Source organism: Centroberyx affinis, unplaced genomic scaffold, assembly GCF_046629955.1.
Source record: "Centroberyx affinis isolate AG114_WGS23_722 - 3 ecotype Tasmania unplaced genomic scaffold, CSIRO-AGI_Caff_v1 ptg000824l_1, whole genome shotgun sequence".
Classification (NCBI taxonomy): Eukaryota; Metazoa; Chordata; class Actinopteri; order Beryciformes; family Berycidae; genus Centroberyx; species Centroberyx affinis.
In genome coordinates, this window is record NW_027279424.1 from 395,366 (window position 1) to 416,857 (window position 21,492).

The 21,492-nt window shown below is 42.3% G+C and overlaps 3 protein-coding genes across 3 annotated transcripts; all 3 read right to left on the minus strand.

The window, feature by feature from the left end:
- Window positions 1-360: 360 nt before the first annotated feature.
- On the minus strand, window positions 361-4,855 carry LOC139645092 (transmembrane protein 88-like). The gene is made up of 3 exons (XM_071520698.1): window positions 4,825-4,855; window positions 3,199-3,493; window positions 361-588 (listed from the first exon to the last, which is right to left on the minus strand). The coding sequence occupies exons 2-3, from the start codon at window positions 3,490-3,492 to the stop codon at window positions 361-363; spliced, it is 522 nt and encodes a 173-aa protein (XP_071376799.1). The 5' UTR covers window position 3,493; window positions 4,825-4,855.
- A 3,550-nt stretch (window positions 4,856-8,405) lies between these two features.
- nbl1 (NBL1, DAN family BMP antagonist) lies at window positions 8,406-13,144 on the minus strand. Its single transcript, XM_071520763.1, has 4 exons — window positions 12,706-13,144; window positions 10,909-11,089; window positions 10,028-10,139; window positions 8,406-9,018 (listed from the first exon to the last, which is right to left on the minus strand). The coding sequence occupies exons 2-4, from the start codon at window positions 11,079-11,081 to the stop codon at window positions 8,740-8,742; spliced, it is 564 nt and encodes a 187-aa protein (XP_071376864.1). The 5' UTR covers window positions 11,082-11,089; window positions 12,706-13,144; the 3' UTR covers window positions 8,406-8,739.
- Window positions 13,145-15,715: 2,571 nt separating this feature from the next.
- LOC139645139 (MICOS complex subunit Mic10-like) lies at window positions 15,716-20,397 on the minus strand. Its single transcript, XM_071520764.1, has 4 exons — window positions 20,320-20,397; window positions 16,201-16,248; window positions 15,989-16,098; window positions 15,716-15,889 (listed from the first exon to the last, which is right to left on the minus strand). Exons 1-4 carry the CDS (start codon window positions 20,378-20,380, stop codon window positions 15,881-15,883), a joined length of 228 nt encoding a protein of 75 aa, XP_071376865.1. The 5' UTR covers window positions 20,381-20,397; the 3' UTR covers window positions 15,716-15,880.
- Window positions 20,398-21,492: the final 1,095 nt, after the last annotated feature.

A 21,492-nucleotide genomic window follows, 5' to 3' on the forward strand; every position in this document is an offset into this window, starting at 1 on the left:
TGTATCTCATTCGCTGATTAGATGGCTAGAATGAAAACCAGCAGGACTCTGGGCTCCGAGGACCAGGACTGAGAACCACTGCTGTTTGGGAACTGTAGGCGAAGGTGAAATGCAAATAGTTCTCTCTTTGTATCACAAATTGTTCTTCAATTTCTAATATAAAGCCAAATAAACCAGAGGTGGAAATTGCTACAATGGACTTTTGCACAATATTTTCTGTTACTTAACAAACAACAAAACGACCAGAAATGTATGTCCCAAGTTGATTTTGTACTGATCTTAATTTTGAGACTTCCTACTCCCTGCTGACTGTTGACTTGTTCACCTTTACCCTCTCCTGCTGTGCCTGCCATGGCTCCATCAGACCCAGGCATGGACGCTGCCTGCCAAGTCCAACAGCCGTCCGCGGTACCGGGCACGTGTGAGCGGCTGAATGAGAAGCAGGAGCTGAAACCTTCGGAGCAGCCCGCAGAAGATGGCAGCCGCCACGACCACCAGCGGTGACATCATCACAAAGCCCAGGATGATGAGGGCGGAGCAGCTGTTATCGTCAAGGTAACGGCAGATGGCAGAAGGGGCGTCTAGGACCTATGAGGAAAAACAGAGAAGGAATCATATGAGAGACAGACAGGCTATGGCTGTCATTATGGACATTATGGTGTTTTCTGTCATAAAGCAAATGGGTATGTGTGTGTGTGTGTGTGTGTGTGTGTGTGTGTGTATGTGTGTGTGTGTGTGTGTGCGCGTGCGTGTGTGTGTGTGTGTGTTTGCATGCCTGCACACACATGCTCAGGCATGGCAGGGTGCAGAAGAGGGACCGTGTGGCTAGTGGGGTGTGACAGACTTTCCCCCAGCCTCCCTCTACAGTTCAGATAAGGAGCAGCTCAGAACTGTCAATAACCCTCTGAGCTGTCAATCACCTGTGATGGCTGCTGAGAGGCAGGAAGAGGACAGGGAGAGAGAGAGAGAGATAAAAAGAGAGAGAACAAAACAGAGGAATGGACAAGCAGAGAGAGAAAGAGAGAGAGGTGAGAGATCAGAGTGCACCTGAGGCTAATGGCTGAAAGTCACAGCTACAGAGAGAGTCACTTTCAAACTGACAAGTGCATGCAAACACTATGGATATGCACACACATGCACACACACATACACACACACACACACACACACACACACACACACACACACACACACATAAAGTACATGCATACTCACTGTCTTTCTCTCTCAAACACACACACATACACACGCACGCAAAGTTCAAGTACACTCTTTTTCTATCAAATGTGCACACGCACACACACAGACACACACACACACACACACACACACACACACACACACACACGTAAAGCACAAGCACACACTGTCTATTTCTCTTTCTCTCTCATGCACACACACACACACACACACACACACACACACACACACACACACACACACACACACATATACACACACACACACACAGAATGATTTGGTTATAGCTGAAGCTCTCTTGCTAAGCGTTTTCCCATTGTAAGCTCTTTCAAAAGGAACTTCGCCTCCCACAAATGTACCCTAGCAACTGTAGTATTTAACATAACACACACACACACACACACACACACACACACACACACACACACACACGCACACCTCTGTCAAGTGCACACCATGCTTTCAGTGAGTACATTTTCCTGCTCATCCTGCTGTCAGTATGCCTGAGCACAGCTGGGACTGGCTCCAATTCAGACAGTCGTGTCTCCTCAGCTGGTCCCTCTCTCCCTGTTCAATCAATCACTACAATAGGAAGAACTTACTGAGTGACATCTTCTATAATTGTTCGCTCTGCACTGACATGTGTTCTACAGTAATGGTGATTATTCTCATTCCACACGTGCACTTTGCATGTCCTTAATTTGACTGCAATTGCAATTTATATTTTGTTCTACAGCAGAGACATGCGCTGCGGTGCCTTCACAAACGTTGAAAATTATTATAAAATCTATGCAGAGTTAAAGCCTTGGCATGACATTTCACTGAACCATTCATAACAACCAAGGCCCCCGGCAAGGTTCCAACTTTATCAGAGGAGGAGGCAAAGCGATGTAATGTTACGACCTGTCACCAGCTGAACCAGGAGGCCCGCTGTGAGCCAAGGACATAGCTGTAGATCTTTACAGGGTGATATGGCTCTTTCCAAGATGGATCACCTTTTACTGATGAGTTCACTTTATCCGTCTGGTCCTTATGTGACTCACAAGTAATAAAATGCCCCATTCTCTTCACCTCATTACAAATAATACTGACTGACAGGCTCTGACATTCAAGTGTAGTTATTATCTTTTTTGGACCAGCTTGCTGTTGATCAAAGAATGAGTATAAACACCGTAGGAGTATAAATTATGTTGCAGAGAATATTGTAGCCCTGAGGCGTATGGGTGTGTTTGTCTGTTTTCCTCCAGCAGAGGTTAGGTGCCATTGCTGTTCTTAATGAGAGATAATCCTCCCGTTCTTTAGAGATGACATAGACTTGATTGCCTAGGGTGGCAGTAAAGTGCAAGGAGTGGGAGTAGCTAGGAGTGGTGCAGATTCTTTCATGTAAATTCTTGTCAGAAAACTGTCATGTTCAGGCACAGTGCTATCCTCTTCTAGCGTTCTTACAGTAACATGTACACAAAGGTTATTGTTCCGTATTGTCAGCGTCCTGCAGAAACTTTGAATCTCCACAAAGCCTACTTTTCAGGAATTGAGAAGAAACAATCCACGATGCCCAGGCATTTTTGACATATTACAACGTGTATTAAATGGGTTGGCTTGATCCCAGGGTGAAGTGGGAAACAATGTCAGCCGTCATCAAAAGAAGGCAAAATTACGGATACAAGATTTTTCAGTATGTTGACAATATGGAGATTAGGGTAATCAAGTCTGGTATGACCTGATTAATGACTGTTGAAGATGATTGGTCAGTAAACAGGGTCCTGTGTCTGACATAGATCCTGTGCCAGTGAGTCAGTGGCCATCTCAGTACAGTATCCAATAAGAGTCACTCAGAGCTGCAGCTGCAATTTTGCAACATTGACCTGAATTTTGGAGCTGAAAACCTCATCAATGGATTAGCTGTCAAACACTCTCGTCTCTCAGCCTGTCTCTGCTGCAACAAAGGACAGAATAATAGCAGATGAGATGAAACCACAATAACTGGTGACAGCTCACCCTGGAATGGCAGAGGAACCCGGCGTAGAGCAGCAGCGTCGCGGGCAGCAGCACCACAGAGAAGACCGCCGCCAGCAGCAGAGCGCTCGCCGCCACCACGCCGAGGTTCCACAGGACCAGAGCCGCCCCGCAGGCCACGCAGCCGCCCCGGCCTCTGCGGCTGCCCCACGCGCTGCCCTCGGTGTGGGCCACCGGAGGGGGTAGCATCTTCACCCCCTCCCCCACCCAGAACTCGTCCTCTTTTTCCTCCTCGCCCGAACCCCCGTCGTCCAGGTCAACGTCCATGCCACACATCCTGGGGAAAGAGGGGGGGGGGAGGGAGAGAGAAAGAGAGGGCGAGAGAGGGAGAGTGGGAGAGAGAGAGAGAGAGAGAGGGAGAGTGGGAGAGAGGGAGAGAGAGAGAGAGAGAGAGAGGGGGGGAGGGGGCAAGAGATAGAGAGAGATTATTTCAGGAAAGGTTAAGAAGAGTTTGGGGGTGAATATTTTTGTTGTTTGGGTCAAGTAAATATCAGCACAGAACTGTTGTAAACTGTTACCAAGCCACTTGCATCACTGACCCATTCCTTGGTGTAAATGTATTAATCAGGCCTAAAATAATTTAATAAAGACGAAGAGGGGGAGCGTAATGAAGGGATGGGGTGCAGAATGATGCTGTAGTGTTTCCTGTACACTTGTACTCTAAGTGTAAGCCTAAGTTCACATGTCTTCATGTGTTCATGTTGTCTACATGTAAATTGTGCATAGTGGAAAACAGCACAAAATTGATGGAAAAGAAAGTGCTTTCTCTGTTTATACCCCTCCATCACTTTCATATTAAATCATAGAAAAACTACAGTGTGTCTTTCCTTTGTGTCTCCGCTCTCCAGGCTGGATACCTACTGTCTGCTTCAGTTGCAGCTAATTTATGCATGCTCGCACATTTTGAAACCCTAAATAATGAATAGTGACAGACAGACAGACAGACAGAGCATTGTCCCCTCAAGCAGCCCATCATTTTTTACAGACGGCAGCCGGTAGCTCATTATGTAAATCAAGACCCTATAGAACTGTCTTGATTTCCTGCCACCTCCACACCCCGACCCCCCGACCCCCCTCGCTGCTGTCTTCCCGTCGGTCAGCAGGTCGATCACATCGATCACGGTTCTGCCACTAAGCCGAGACTGTACAGCCCATTGTAAATTCAATCAGTCAGAAACCTTTACCCAAAAGCTGAGCTGTAGTGATGTTATAACATCACCAAATATACTGAACACATGCTCGGCTCCTCTCAGCTGAGTGTTACAGCGCACTGAGATGTTTATTAGCCTACAGGTTAGTCATCATGAACTGAATACCTTATCTTTCATTGTAGGCTATAGGATATAGGATACCAAATAGTGATCTGGATATATTTGTGCACCCAATGTAAAATTTTTCCACATTTAGTCTGCTCCTCTTTTGCTTTCTGTGGCAACAACTGCTGGAAGCTGCGTTATATACATATTGTTATTGTTGTATTGTGTCACAATGCATGGTGACACAATAGCCTGCATCAGTAACAATATGCATGTTATAGACTAGGCTGTATGAGGATATGATAGAGCATAATTTAATCACATATTATAAATAAGAAATTTACTTGCCTACCTCGAAATGCAAATTTTGTTTTCCCCTCGGGTGTGTTTCTGGAATTTGTTGACCTCTGAGAGTGCCGGTGGTGTTGGACTGAAACTCCTGATTAAAAAATAAGATGAACCACAATGACAAATAATTAAATACTTCGCCAAATGTTAAAGAGCGGAGGAAAAGAGCACCTCTGAGTTGTGCCCCGTCCCGCTGGAGCGATGCTGCGGTGCGATTTTTGTGCGTCTGTCGGAGTGAACGAGTCCGGCTCTGGCCAGCGCGCACTGGAGCTTGCTGTTCTGTGCGCGCTCACGCAGTCTGGTGATAATGCGGTTACACAGGGGTCACTTGAGTATGTCAAGGTATGCTAGTGCAAATTTGATCCTGTATTTTTGTTTCATTACATTGGAGAGCAATGAAATCTATTTGGAAACCTTATGTAAAAAAAAAAAAAAAGAAAAAAAGGAAAAGAAAAGAAATCACATTGGAGCATTCAGGACCGATGTTCCCTGGGCAAGACAGTTTGCTGACTTGCATCTAATAATTTCTAACAATGGTCAAATAATATCTCGTCAGTGAACAAGTAGGCTATTGCTCCATGCACTTTGTCCCGACAAATTGATTTAAACTGGGTTTAGTGTTTTGATGGCAAACGGGCTATTAAATGCAAGGACTATAATTGACCCTCCTGACAATTATCTCAGTTTACAGCAAATATCTGTAACATATGGTATCATTAATGTAGTCTAAAAGTAGGCTATTTTTGTGTTCAAATAGTGATATTCAAATAAGCATATTTTCATAGGCTATAGGCTCACTTATCTACATCTCTCAAAACAAGCCACCTTTGTGGATTCGTTTTTTTGTATTACATTGGCAATACCGAGCATCATGTCAGACTTGTCAGATTATTGGCTATTGGCTCCCAGAGCATCTCCCGACTGTGAGATGCTCTGGGCTACACTTTGATTTATAGATGTCAGCCAAGCACAGATGGGAGTAAAACAGCGCACACCTGCGTGCCTGTCTAGACGTCACAGATGGAAATTAATCATCACTCAATACATCTAAATCCGTATCAAAATAAATCTAATGGATCATAAGGGGGAAAAATGAGGAAGACGTGTATACCTGTTGATATTTAATGTACCATGAAGGCCAATGTGTGTGAAGACAGAACACTGTAAAAAGGTTGAAGAAGAAACTTCTGCATGAAAGGTTGATAAACAAGTTAATAGGATCTGTGACAATAAACTGTGATGCACAGAGAAATATACTTGTGAGATTTTCCTTCTGCAATCTTCTCTCACTAACCTCCGACCATAATCAACTCTGTTGCTGTGAGATAAGGGATGATCGATTTGCTTTGCAGCACAGACAGTCAACCTTTCACTGCTCAAATTTAATTACACAGAACAGAGAAAAAGATAGGAGGATATGGGACAGAAAGCTGAGGAGAAATGGAGGAAAAGATACTGGACAGACATGGGGGGAAATGATTGATGGAGAGAAAAGATGCTGTAAATTCAGGGAGGGGGATGTAATTAGATGGCTGCCGGAAAGATGTTATTACCTCAAAGAGAGTTGAGGGAGGATCAGTTAGTCGAGAGAGATAAACATAACCTTTCTACCTGTGAAGTCTACTGACATCTGCTGGACTGTCTGTACACTTTTTAGAGAAAATATGTGATGTGTGTGTGTGTGTGTGTGTGTGTCCATTCTGATATGTTACAGCTCATTCATTAGCAGCTCTGCAAAATTCACCCCCAAACTCCTCTGAACATGTCCTGAAATAATCTCTCTCTCTCTCTCTCTCTCTCTCTCTCTCACACACACACACACACACACACACACATCACACACGTCATTTCAAACAATGGTCTTCGGAAATGTCTTCCAGATCATTCTCTCCCCCTCTACCTGCTTCATTTCCCTCTGCTACCATTTGTTCCATTTGTTCCTCTCTGTCTCAAGCCACATGGTAGTCACTCATCTTGATCCATTTACTGAACACCACCCCAGGGGTTGCTATGGCAATTCATCATAAAAGTTACTCCTTCAGTGTCATTATAGGCCAAGAGCGCAGTGCTTTGACAAACCCGGTTGCTGTTAACCTTTAAGAGGAGAAAGCACTTGATCACAAACCATGAACCCAGTTAAGCGGGGAAAGATCACTTGCAATCTGGAAGTAATGTGATGTGTGTGTGAGTGCAGTTTCCTTGGTGAGCAAAATGCAAATGTGCATCTTAATGTAATCTATCTATCTATCTATCTATCTATCTATCTATCTGTCTATCTATCTATCTATCTATCTATCTTTGGTGAGTATTTAACTTTTCAATGCATCAGAAAGTATGATTTGTCAGAGGACATGACATAATTTAGAAGATATGATGTCATCATTAAATCCATCCTTAATTAGTCGTTAATTTAAGTTATTGTTATTGTATATTGGAACTAATAATTACAGGCTGTACATGGGTTTATGATTGGCACATGGTTATCACAATGACATTTTCAACAATTGCACTAGCAGCAATTACACAGTCTAGTAATCACGTGAATTAAATCATGTTATTAATGTTCACTTCGTTTATTAATGTTAAAGTTAATAATGTGTTACATCTTGTTTATGCAAGCTTCCCTACAAATTAAAGCCACAATTTGTAGTATTTGGGTATGAAAGTCTAGATATTTAGTATTGCATTAACAGAGAGGCAAACTGGATCCTTAAACCACTGCTGGAAGCTGGAAGCTGGAAGGGGAATTGTGGGGAATCTACCCTGTTGTTTATAAAAGCGTCATTATCAGTGTTTTTTCCTTTTATGCATGTTTTTGTCCTTGATTTTGTTGCATATTTGCATTTGCATATGCATGTATATTATATTTTTGTCTTCCATAAAACAATATATTCCAACTTTAATGTCCTTCATTATGCAAATTACAACTATTACTGAGATCCAATAAATGGAATTGAATCTCTTAAAGTCTTTGTCTATATTCCTCTACAGTGTACTTGTCACACATCCATTCTGATTTAGCATTAGGCTTTGCTTTATTATGCATTATTCTCTGAATTGTCAAGACATTTCAAAAGTAGATGTGGATAAGTGATTCAAGCAACAGGATCTAGGATAGTCTTCCTGTGGCTCCAACTCTCAGCATCTCATAAGACTTTGAGATCTGACAAAGTGAGATTAGCCACAGGCAAGTAAGGCACTAAACAGCAGTGCCCCTTCCCCCCTTGTAGTACTCCTTTGGGTCAGTAAGGGGCACCAAAATCTATTAAATGTTTGTCCATGACTACAATTTGGTTGGTCGATGAACACAACACAATCTATGCAGGCCCACATCACACAGCAGCCACATGATCGTAAAGAAAGAGCTTAATTAGCGAAAAGAAGTATTCCTTTGGGTCAGCACAAAGAAACCATTTTCCCAGTTCCTCTCTTTATGCTGGACAACCAATTGTAAACATGGAGAAGGAGAGAGAAAGAGAGAGAAAGAGACAACTGCCTTGTGATAAGTTCTGATGTAGCACTTGTATGAACACAACAAAAGACAACGAGACAGTAATCATTTTTTAAACAACAGAATTTATTGCATTCAAAGCAGATTAAAAGTAACGAGACTACAGCTTGTTAACAGACTATAGTCATGTCTGGGTGCGCCAATGCATGTATGCATGTGTTAATCAGCGAACAAAAAGAGTGCATAGGCTGGTGTGTTTGTATGAGTTTATATACAGTGGGGCGTATTCTGTAGCATGGCTGTGTGTGCGTGCCTTTAGGAGAACGTTTTAACACAAAGTGAAGTCATATCTTCAAAGTGCAATACTACAGGTGGGTAGAGAGGATGAAATGTGGTGCTGAGGGAGGGAGACATATGGAGGGGAGGAGAGGGGGGAATAAGAGATGAGTAGAATGAGGGACGATGGGTCTACCCTCCATCAGATGTGTGTGGCAGTGCGTGGTGCTCTGTGTGTGGGTGAGCATGCTTGGAGTGTAGCTCTGTATGGGGCTGAGGGTGAGGCTGCACCCCGCTGAGGGCGTCAGATAGAGACGGCGTGTCCAGGCCACTGTCTGACGGGTAGAGCTGCATCACCGCCCCCTCCTGGCCACCTTCCTTACTGCAGGACTGGCAGCTACAGTGGAAGATCCTCTCCACCAGTTTATCCACGCGAGGAGTGTCTTCGCTGCCCGGGCACTCCAGCGTCACCTGCTCGCACACACACACACACACACACACACACACACACACACACACACACACACACACACACAGAGATAGTTGAGTGTTTACGTCCCCCGTTTGTGGAACCACATGTGTACCCATTCTGGCCTAGGATTGAATCCAGCGCTTTCTTTCCTCTGTCTTCCCCCCCTCTCTTCTTTGCCATTGGCTGAATAAGACTGGTTAAAAACAGATGACTAAAAGGTGAGTGAACTACCCTCTCTCCTTTTAAAACAACATACACTGATCCAGTAAACACAAAATGAACACGAAACCTCAGCGTTGCACAAGCTCAGCTGACCCTCATAACCTTAAACAAATTTCCCCTCAGTGTTTGTATTTTCCATCCCAAATAATTATATAATAAATAAATATATAATAATTATAATAATCTATCACATCTGCCAAACCAACACTGAGCACTATCCTGTTTCATGAGAGTTGAGAGTTGTTGCGTTTCAAACTGAATATGGTTTAAATTCTGCAACAACCATCATGACCACAGACATAAACATCCATTTCCATTTAATTAAAAGTAAAGGGAGGCTTCTACAGCATTTCTCAGACAGGGAGCTGATAAAAAAATTATTAATTAACTTATCAAGTAACAGCTGTACACTCCAAGAGATGTTTTCCATTGAAACATGAGGTGACCTCACCTGCTGTCCCACCCTCCTAGCCAACCTGGCAGCTCTCCAAACTACATACACCTCACCACAAAGCCTTTGTTGTCGCAAGACTGGGTGCCCTCTGGCTAGGAGGGACAATGAACTTCAGACAAATATAAAATACAGGCTTAAGTTGCATGGGGTACCACAGAAATTGAGACAGAAGTCTGCTTAAAACCCTCCATTTATATTTTTGCTTCTGCTGGCTCTGTGTTCGCTAGTGTGTGTCATTATCAGCTTTCGTATTGGAAATTTGTGGTTTGTGTGTCTGACAAGTCAGTGTTGGTGTGTCTTTGCTACATGAACCAATTTGTAGTCAGACTTACCACTTCCCACTGTGTCTGGGCAGGCATGCAGGAGTCACAGTGCACCAGAGACTCAGTTGACTGTGGAAAGGTGTTGGGCACGCTGTAACTGAAACACTGGCCCAGACAAGCTCTGAGAGGGGGACAGAAGGGATTATTTCCTTGTGCCTATAGAGACATGAGATGTTTGATTCAGGTGCCTGGCCAGAGCTCTGATGCTCTGTACAAATGCCCAAGTAAACAAGAGCTGCAGGGAGACATATCTGAAAGTTGAACTGATTATCGAGTCTGAGGATGCCCAGACTGCCTGCAAGGGGCCCCAGGGCAAGCTCACAGTTACAGGAAGGAGCCTTGTTATGCATGCATGTTAGGTGAATCATAGGCCAACTTGGGATTAAAAATAAAAATCATAACAATGATGAAAATTAGTATTCAGTTAAATCCCTATCCCCAATACTCTGAAACCTTTAGAAAAGGCAAGTAGTGTAGTAGTCCACTGCCTTCTTTTTTGCCACATGGTATAATAATTTTGTGACACATGATCAGCTGACACTAAAAACCTCACTGGTGAAAGAATAAATAGCACTGTTCCCTCAGCGAGCTTTACTACATTAGAACAACTAATGAATTTTGACTGGTCTGTACTATTTCAGTCGACTTACAAGTTCAAGGCAACAAGGAAACTTTTGTGCCTTAATATTTTTAGCAGTATACTGTCAAGTACCTACTCAGTACCAATGCTACATAAGGTAGCCCAGATAGTATACAGATTTGTATGATACATGGGTCTTAGGATATAAGTGTACCACTTATTGAAATCTGGACATTGCAGCTTTATTTAGAGTATTTTTGCATAGATAGAGAGACGGAAAGAGCGAGACAGAGAGACCCTTCATCCTGACCTGTTTTGAATAGAGCGAGGCTGACATCCCGTGTGCCCAACTATCTGTGTGATGTTCTTGGCTTCGCACCAAGCGCTCTTGTCAGGGAACAGCGCCAGACGGTTGATGTGCGCAGGCGGTGCCGCTGAATACAGTGCAAACAGTGCGCAGCAAATCACTATTCTCTGCCACATGACTGCACCTAAAGGGCAGAAAAAAACGTTACATTATGGTTACTTGAGACAAAAACTGCACGCTTAAGATTAGTGACAAACCTCTTGATGACTACTGCTATATTCAATCACCAAAACAAAATCTGAACTTTGCCTATGCCTGCTGGTGTGGATTGACAACTTCCTGGTGATTATCAACTTGTTACCTAAAGGGCTACCTGTGCACAGACTGTCTGGTTACCGGCTTTAGCTCATTTGAATGCATAAAGACACAATCTTCACGTCCACGTGGTCAAATTAGCTGAACCTCACCGGCTGCAGAGAAACAATATACTGGGTTCATACTGTCCCGGAGAGACAAGAGGGGGAGGGAGAGAAATGTCTGCTCCATACCACCTGACTCCAGTACCATGAGCGTCCTCTGTTTGACTCTCTTCTTTAAAAATACTTTGACCAGTCACGTCATTTACAACCTACAAAAGCGTTTTCTCCTGCTGCTTATAAAAAGTGGTAGGTGGTGGTCACCCACGTCGTTTAGGCCCTACTTCACACATTTTTGCAGCACTTTGGCTCCCAGGACGTTAAAGTGGCCTCTAACTCAAATAAAAATAAAAATAAAAATAAAAATAAAAATAAAAAAATTCAATGGAGCTGTGTTAGTTCATCTGTAAAACACAAAACTGAATGATCTGCTACACTGGTGCAGAAGGACTTTGGGCTATCAGGCAGACAAGCTATGACTTTTAGACTGCAAACATAAACATAACAGCATAATTATGAGACTTAAAAACCCTTCCATCTATTCCGCTAGGCCTATTATTGATTAACATGCGATGATCAGGGAATTAGCCTACTTCAAACACCTTCATCAACCCATAGTGCACGGAACGGAAAATTGGCTGTTTGATTACAAGCCAGGGTTTTGTTACAATCACATTGGTCCAAACAGTTCTGCTAGGCAACTATATTGTCAAATCGAGAGACTGTGAGGGGGAAGAAATAAACTCCGCAGAACTAAAAGACTTCATTCACCCAAGTGTCGAAATAAGCGTGAAGTGGTAACGCGTTACAGTTCACTTTCCTCAGTAACGAATACGCTCCTGCAACGAATTACTATTTCAGTTTCAGTAATGTTAACAAACAACAAGCAAGTCGTTGCCTTTGTTATCCACCGTGTAGGCCTGAATATAAATTTGAAGTTGAATTATCCAAACACTTCATCAGCCTCATAACCTCGATAATCGAGTCGATTTTCATTAGAATTAGCCGTCGTTCTCTCACATTGAGCTGATTTAAAAAATGGCAGAAAAGTTTCTTTCTCCGGTTGTTAGTAGGCTACTCGCAGTGCTTTGATTTATATGGCGCAAAAGAATGACAACAACATGGACATAAACCCTATCTGGTTTTCCTGATTTTCCACTGGTGAGGTCGCTGAGTTATCCCCCAACTTTTTAAGGTAAGAAAAGTTGCACCCGTCATTTTTCAGGGGTGTAACGGAAAAGTAATAGGAGTCGCGTGATCCCAAGGACTGGGAGTAATAAATCAATTAATAACGTTACTTCTGAAACGAGTAACGAGTAATCCAGTAGCCTACTTTGTGAGTAACGGGACCCCAACACTGGTCGTCGTGGTAGGCTACACTTACCCCCGCTCACCAGCCCCGGGCAACAGCCGTTCGCCAGTTGAGCACTGCGCAACGTCCCGCTGACCCTGACCGAAGATTAAACACAGGCTCCTCCGGCAGGATAGAGGAAGAGGATGCGAGGAGTCGTCAAATATCACCGCGGATAATTACAGGAAAATATGACCACTTTGTGAGCAGCGGCAAGGATAAATCCGAGCGGAGTCTCCCGTAAAACAGTTACATCATCCGGAAAGAAAAGAGCCTGCCCGTCCGATGCAGAAGGATGGGGAGATAGGGGAGGTTATGTGCGCTATCTCATCTCCGAGTCCATCAACTCAGACTGTCCCTCCCCTTTGTTCTCTTTCCGTCCAGCGTTAAATTCCCCTGGAACTTCACTAAAAAACAGTTTAACTCTCACGCGGAGTTTGAAAGCTTCATGTCGGGCAGGGTTTAGGCGCGGCTGAGCCCCAGACAGACAGACAGGGCTCCTGCTGTGCCGTTTTTGGAGGAAAGAAAACGGGGAGGGAAGATTGGTTTGGAAGGTTTCAAATGTTTCCCCGACAAATGAAACCCTCATGCGGATCAGGTTATTGGGCAGAAATGATAACGTGGGCTCTGCGTTGTGCATAAAATAACCACATTACAAAACAGGCCTATATTAACGTCGCAGTTAGGCCTACATCTGGGGTTACTTTATAAATTATTGATACGTTTTCAGGATTTAAAATAGAAAATGCTGTAGCCTACAACTGGAAAACAGATGTGAATCAATTCCCGTTCTGATCTCTCTGACACATTCTCCCGTATTGGGCATCTAGAGCACCTTTTTTTGTTTTTTGTTTTTATTAGATTGAGATTATTAGATTGAGATAATATGACAAGCAGGCTACTCAGCCGTAAGATCACGACAAGTTATTTAATTAAGATCCTCACTATGTTTCTAGTGAGATCACTGACAGACTCGTAATGAGAGTCATAAGTCAGAAATAATAATGCAATTTTAAAAACGCCCGCATATTAGATGGGTCCATTGTGAGAAATTGTATTTAAATCATAATTTAAACAGGAATACCATAATTAAGATTAAATGTGTAGGCTAATTAAACAGTGTGCCATAGCCGCTCCTTAATAATCGATGATATCACACTGACATATTGCTGTATAGACAAATAGCCTAATTGGAAAAAGTTGATACAGTGACACTTTGTGATTAATGTCAGTCGGCTATATTTTCTGGTTTGAAACTAACAACATCACTGTAGCATCAGAGTCATTTGCATGGTAAAGTAACATCAAACAAACACTGTATGAGTTCACAAAGTCAGTCTCCTACAGCAACAAGCTGTAAACAGTTATGCAGCTACACACACTGGTTGTCTGGATTCATCTTTTTTTTTTTTTTTTTTGGGAGATTTGTTAACATTCACCATTACTAACTGATCAGTTCTGGGCCTTCAGAAAAACAAATGTGAATTCTTTGATTTTCCTTTTTGATTTTGGTAGTATGCCCCTTTAAGTTATTAGACTGGTGATGATTTCATCATGGAGAATTTTTCAGGCAGGCACAGGCATAGCCCATAGGTATAGGCAACCCTATTACACCCCCCCCCCCCCAACACATACACACACACCCTCCACTTCATCCTACCAGTGCAACATTGCTCGCAGGTGTTCAGTCTGGCTCCTGTCCATAAGCACCCCTATCAGTGTTGCGCGCTTCACTTGCAAACAAATATTTTAATGGACAGGGGAGGAGTGACAAGGCTTAATTTCTGGCAGGGTTACTTTGTGACTGATGCACTGCAGTAGGTGAGTATGTGAGTGTGGAAGACGCAGGCCTTTGTGCATGTGGGAATGCATTTTATTCTATTGTGTGCAGGAATGTATGTGCTTACATTACTGACAAATGTTGAACTGTTACTGTGTGATGGAGAGGGAAACTTGTGTGAATACGTGCAGGCTGCGCAACCAGCAGCAGGTCTGGAAGTGTGCTGAGCTTGAAATGAGCGAGAAGGAGAAAAGAAAAAATGAAAGACAGAGAGAGAGAGAGAGAGAGAGAGAGAGAGAGAAAGAGAGAGAGAGAGAGAGAGAGAGAGAGAGAGAGAGCATGTACCAATATTTTCTTTGATGTGAAAGTGTACAATGTGTGTTATGTTCAGACGTGCACAGTGCAGAACTCACCTGTTAGTAATAAGACTGAGCTCCAGTCCAGAAATGGCATTCCATTGCATTCCACAAATTCTGCTGCACCAGGGGGCTGGACAACGTGTGCATGCTCACACACACACACACACACACACACACACACACACACACACACACATTTACTCTTTAACAGGCCCTTGCAACCACACATAAGTGATCAATCAGACTCAAACAATCTTGCCAAACGGATACACAGCCAATGAATACACAAGACACACAAGATTTCTTCTAATACAGAGACGTAGGCTTAACCTCTCTGAACCCCCTGTGACGAAAACACTCGCAATCACAGCAAACATTCATGTCCAACACACACACACACACACACAACTTGAAACTGCACTACAGAACATGGCGGAGCCTCATTTGCAGATGTGTTGATGTTTGGTGCTGCGTGAGTGAAGACCCTATTGGAATAATGCCTGTCTTGATAGTGGAATGGAGTCTACCTGTCCATGGTGTGCTGATAAACCTAAATCTATAAATAGGAAAAGAAATTGGTTGTTGTTGCCACTCAACCAAGTTCATGCGGTACCAAACTATGAAAATACAGCTTCTTTCTTCTTTGTCGACCTTTCTCTACATAAAACTTTTCTTCCACCAACTGTATTTTTCTTTACTCCATCATTCTATGCAACACTCCTTTTCTTCCTCCCACTCTCTTACAGGGCTGCAGATGCTGAACCTGGCCCCCATTCCAAAACAGCAGGAGTTCGAGTCTCCCAACTCATTAACACACAAAATTACGTCCCACCCCCAAACCACATCTCATTCTTCACAAACACACACACACACACACACACAGAAAGAGAGTGGGAGGAGAGAAAATATTCCATAATAACTTTATTAAATATACACTGACTGCCCTTTTATATACACACTTAGTATGTCAGATAGTGCCAGGACAGGAATGAGCAGCAAAAACAACAAGGACGGCACAAAACAAGGACAAGCAACTCCTCAGCAAATCCTCATCGTCCTCAGTCCTTCCCTACTGCTCCTGAAAAAGAAAACACACACATACAGAATTCATGTATCATGAGTTACTGTGTCATAAACCTGTAATAGATTATAAACTCGATCCTGTCTACATACTCACCTTAACCATGTGGCCGTGAAGCAGGCTGGGTGACCTGAAGTCATGCTGGCAGTTGGAGTATCCCATGCCCAGTCCCAGACCTGAGCCTAACGACACGGGCCATGTGCGTCCTGGGGGAGAAATACATTCAACCCATTCATGGCTTTTTATAGTACTGCTTGAAAAAATAAATACTGACATTTTACCCATTGCCCTCAAGAATAAACACTTACGTTTAAAGAAAAGGACTGAGAACACAATGCCCACACCAAGGCCAGTTACTGCAAAGAGAGAGAAGCGGAGAGAAAGCATGAATGACTTTATTAAGTTACACATACAGAATCACATTTACATCCGAACGATTCAACCCTGGTGCCATGGTTTAAGTGATCATGTTTGATATGAAACTCCCTAGTGGGCGTAAAAGTAAATCTGCTGCAATGAGGTGAGCAGGGCGCTGCCGTTACCTTCGACGCACGAGTTGTGGTAAACAGCACCCATTTAGCCAGACGGTGTTCATTAGAAATACAGAGAGGTGAGAGAATGAGTAGCAAGAGCGTGAACTTCGAGAAAGGAATAAAACATCAAAAGGGGTGCGAGAGAGGGGGGAGCTCGGCTAGGAGGGGCGATGACAGTGGGAACGAGGCAGAAGGCGGCAGGAGAGACTGCAGGCCAAGTGCTGTACGTGCAGGTGAGCGTCGTCTAGATCCAGTGTGGTCAGGCTGAAGGTGAGGCTGACGGCACAAAAGGCCATGGCAGCGTGTTTGTTTGACAGACCCAGATCCAGAACTGCCGAAACCAGAGCGGGATCTTGAGGAGGAATGTGTTTGTGCGCTTAACTTCACCTCGCTGCAGGCCACACCACACCCAACTCCAGGCCAGCCAGCACAGAAAACACATAAAAACAGCCATTTGGGCCCCTCTGAATCTTAATTGGATTCAGAGAGCTATGCAGCATGACCGATTTGCCTCAACCAGAACACTCAGACTGCTCTCTATTACACAACCGACAAATGTCAAACAAGACCACAAGAACAACAAAAATATCCCACACATCCTCATTATTGGTACAGATCAACAATAAATCTTTCTCCTCTCCCCTTCTTCCATTTCAAGCTAAGATTTACTTGTTAAATTCAAGATTCCTTTCTGTAATAGCTTTCTTTTGCTCTTCAGCCATTCTCATTTTCAAGCCTCTTTCCCAGTGATTTTTGCCCTGCAGTCAGAGAGTTGGCAAAACTTGAGGGCAGATCAACATCTCATCTTGGCTCCCTTTCTCTTTGTCTGAACGTCTCCAAGAGGGATGGATTATAACAAAAACATTGGAGCTGAAGTAGAATGAAATGTACATGTATAACCCCCGGGCATGAAAATACTTAGCAGGTTTTGCCTGCCAGAAATGGAGTCCAGAGCTAGTTAATGCTCAGTTTGAATAAAACGAGGACAAGGACTTTGTCCAACATATAACTAGATTTGGACAAGGACTCTGTGCAGCACAAGTCCTTGTTTAGGAGAGCAACTGATGCACCTATCCCTAGAAGAAAACTGCAACCACTTGCAATGTGGAGTCACTATTACAATGTTGTATATACTGTACATACACTCTGTCCGTCAAAAGTTTGGGGACACCTTGCCTTTTTTTTCCCCAAGTAATGTTTGATGTTCTCTGTTACTTTTCAAGTAAGTTAGAAACATATGCCTGCCTGCGAAGGCAACACTTAGCTTCATGTTCATCAAAGTGTCTTCCTTGGTATGAAGACTAGGTTTTGCCTAATTAATGATTTAGGATTGGTGCACCTCTAGCAAATCTGAAACAACACCCTGCATAAAATCCCCTGGTGACCTGAACAACAGTGAAAAACAGATAGTTCTGGTCATGTTTAAAGGTGTTGGGAGATACCCAATGAATGCACACTTGTGACTGCATAATAAACTATTAATTTAAATCAATGCCCTGACTGAAAATCACCACTAATGTTGTTACTTAATAATATATGATTTTTTATTTTTAAACACTTTGTTTAGCTACTGTTCAACTGACTAAATTGCTTGGCAAAAGCAATATATTTATTATCAATAGAAAAAAACATAAAGATTTAAACATTTGTGTTCTTTTTTATTACTATGTTGTGTTACCGCCTCACCTCTGCTTCACATCATGCATGACAATTTAAAACACTGTAAAGCGCAGCCTCTCGTGGCTTATTGCATAGTTTTGGCCGAGTGGGGTACACGCTACTACACTCAGATTCCCCACCAAAATGCATATTTACATCATTGGTGAACCAAATAAAAACAGCTATTTTGTTAGCTTATGACAATGGTAGCGATGTCAACATTTTCATATTTGGCTGTTTACAATGTCAGCTGACTGTACAACAATAGGAAATTATAATTATAATTTCTTCTTTGTGACATTTTGTGACTTGAAACATTTCTTTGTGAAGCTAACCAAAAAAAGAGAGACTTGTAGCAGCGCTGGTCAGTTAGTTACCTCACAACTATATAGATTTTCTGTGTGTATCAATCGAATCACCTGTTACTTAGCAAGGCTATGGAGCATTGCTATGGACTATGCACTGAAACATGTGAAAATTGTAGTATTACGCATGTTATTTTAACTAGCATGAGCTAGACTGTTCAAGCACTCTGATGCTACCTTCAAGTCCTATTGGATTTTCTGTACATACTGGGACTGGGAAAGACTGTTCACGTCAACCTTCTGATGGTTATAAGTAGGTAATAAGTAGGATATGTGGGAATTTTTTGCAGGCTCCGATATCTCCCACCCGGCATCACATATTGTGGAAGTGTGTAAACACAAGCAGTCCAAGGTATTAAAAGTCAAAATTATCAGTTATATTCACACTAATCAACCACACTAACATAGTTCATTTGATAACAAATGATTTTGGATGTGGGTGTTCCAGTGAGTAAAACAAGTAAAGAACACTTTCATACTGAAGCAACAAAATCCTGTTCTGCTTTTTCTTATATGACATGAACACAACAGAAGACCTGCAGTTAGCAAAGCAAACAAGGAAGTGTGTGTGCAACATTAAAAAAAAGCTGCATTGGATAGTAAAGCTCACTGATTGGACAGTCAAAAGAGTCGGCTAGTAGATTCCCTCAGCAAAACAGGGTCAAAATTCATGCTTGTAACCTCTATGTCACATGAACAGGTTAAAACTTTGAGCGCCTTTTTTTTTACTCCCAATCTTTTATTACACATTCACAAAACTGTATCTGTTTGCTACAAATCTTTTCTACACAATTACAAATTAGTTTTGTTTGCTGAAATCTTTTTTACAGTCACACAACTTTTTCACATGTTCGCAAATGGTGATATACAACTGTGAGTCTCAAATTATTTGCAAAAATCATTTCACAAGCTCAGAATCTTTTTTACAAGCTCTTTTTGACCCTTTATCGAGCCCATACAAATTGTAACTGAAATATTGTGCTAATTGTTCGACTACAACTATAACATGTAACATGCAGTGTGAGTGTTACTGTGATGAAAAGACATGTTTTAATCACTTTTTTGGAGATTGCATTGCATTTGAACACAATCAATCGTCATGGTGGCAAAACTAGGAAAATAAGGCCCAGGTTGAAAATAATCAGAATTATCTTTTAAGGTTATATTGCAGCCCCTGTTGAAATACTGTCACAGTCACCCAACCACTGACTTTGTTTACATAATGTGTTCAGTCTGAAGTGTGTGTCTACGCTTTTCATTCAAGGAATGACAGTATGTGACATTCAATACATTTATAAAGGTTAACATCCACTAGACCTGTATTCTGAGTTATGATGAGTAGGGGAATTTAGGGAATTAGGGAATTATGGAATTTTAACAGGTTTCATTTACCACTGACAAAGTCACCTTCAAAAACATTCAAACATACTCATATATAGATTATCGCTTAAATCTCACGTTATTTATTTACTGAAAGATACACGCATGATCGCAACGTTACAGGACCCAAACATGGAAGTATTACGTTATGTCAACAGGATGCTGGGTCACACATGGCCATAGGTGATGCACTAGCTTTATCAAAACACAAACCCCTAATGCGCCAACAATATGTGGTCAGTTATTTCATTGGGAAGTTTTCTCACCATCAAACAAAAACATGTAGCTTTACCCATTTAATTTCAGATTTAGCGCCCACTTGACCTCGCCAGTAAACTGTCCCAGGATGGTTTAGCAAGAGCGGAGAGGAGCTCGGCTCCTCAGCTCCAGCTCAGACCTGGAGCCGAGCCTGTTTACCGCGTATAATATAAAGCAAACATATATAAAGCAAGCCGAATTCATGAATATATCGTGTAAGCGTGATTATTACCGGTTTTCACTGCGGTGTCAGCAAGACAGCGGTCCCATTTCCGTCCATATTCATCTGCCATGTTTTCAGCTGTCAGGAAGCGCTACTGAATGTCGCGAGATGTACACTAGATCACGTGACCCCCTCCCTCCTCCCATATAGGCAAGTAGTAGGTGCAGGTTGGCTTGCCTTGCACCTACAGTTTGTGGCTTGGTTTGCCCTCCTCTGTATTCGTGTATTTCTATTCAATTCTATTCTATTGTATTCTATTCTATTCTATTCTATTCGTGTTCAGTCCCTAAGATTTTGAATTAATTAGTGAGCATCATTCCTTGGTACCTCACTCACTTATCTGACAAAATACCCAATTATACCCAAAATACAGCTATGGGTATGTTGCCCAGGGATTCTACATTGCATCAGATTTCCTCGTCTAGAAAGCGGCCTGAAACACTGATCCCACTATTTAATGAAAGTTGCAATTTAGAAGTCGCCGTTGTCAGTATTTTTTTGTTGTTGCTTTTATTGCAAAACATATAGTACAAACGCACAAAGGTGATACTCAAGTAACAAAAATCAAGCACCGATATGCGAAGAACCAGAGGTAGGGGATGCAAATAACATGATATCTGCACATTCATAAAAAGAAATTAAATAAAGCTCACTGTCTTAATAGCTTTCTTATTGTTATATTGTAATATATTATTTGGTACTGTTGAATTTGGTTTTATGAATGTGAATTTTGCTAAAATAATGTTTATGTTTTTATTCACTGATTCATTGATTATCAATAACAAACCTACTCAAGTCTCTCCAAGATGTTTTGGTATGGGTACAGTGCCACAATAAGGGGCACAATTTACACTGCTGTCGTTGGTGTTGATACTTTTCTTTTTTTCTTTCTTTTTCTTTTTATTAATCGTGAGGACATTGTTGATTATTTAACCATCATCATAGATAATGTTGTTTCCTGTACATTTTTCCCCGGCATCCTCTCATTTGTAAAGCAAGATGCTCATAAGCATAAGGGGAAAAAACTGATTATAGCAGGCCTGGGAACTTCTTTACTCCAGCAGCGCATCCCTCTATCGCCCTCTCTGACTGCCTCTGCCTCGTATCCACTGCACCACTCCTCTCTTTCCATACTTGGCAATGCCTTACTTGCTTCTTTGCCATTGGCTGCTGCGGAGAAAG

Coding starts and splice junctions, on each gene's coding strand:
- LOC139645139 (XM_071520764.1), bottom strand. CDS start 20,380: ATGGCAGATGAATATGGACGGAAATGGGACCGCTGTCTTGCTGACACC. Junction 16,249..20,319: donor TGACACCGCAGTGAAAACCG/GTAATAATCACG, acceptor CTCTCTTTGCAG/TAACTGGCCTTGGTGTGGGC. Junction 16,099..16,200: donor CTCAGTCCTTTTCTTTAAAC/GTAAGTGTTTAT, acceptor TTTCTCCCCCAG/GACGCACATGGCCCGTGTCG.
- nbl1 (XM_071520763.1), bottom strand. CDS start 11,081: ATGTGGCAGAGAATAGTGATTTGCTGCGCACTGTTTGCACTGTATTCA. Junction 10,140..10,908: donor CCTCGCTCTATTCAAAACAG/GTCAGGATGAAG, acceptor TCCCCCTCTCAG/AGCTTGTCTGGGCCAGTGTT. Junction 9,019..10,027: donor CCCAGACACAGTGGGAAGTG/GTAAGTCTGACT, acceptor GTGTGCGAGCAG/GTGACGCTGGAGTGCCCGGG.
- LOC139645092 (XM_071520698.1), bottom strand. CDS start 3,492: ATGTGTGGCATGGACGTTGACCTGGACGACGGGGGTTCGGGCGAGGAG. Junction 589..3,198: donor GGTTCCTCTGCCATTCCAGG/GTGAGCTGTCAC, acceptor TTTTCCTCATAG/GTCCTAGACGCCCCTTCTGC.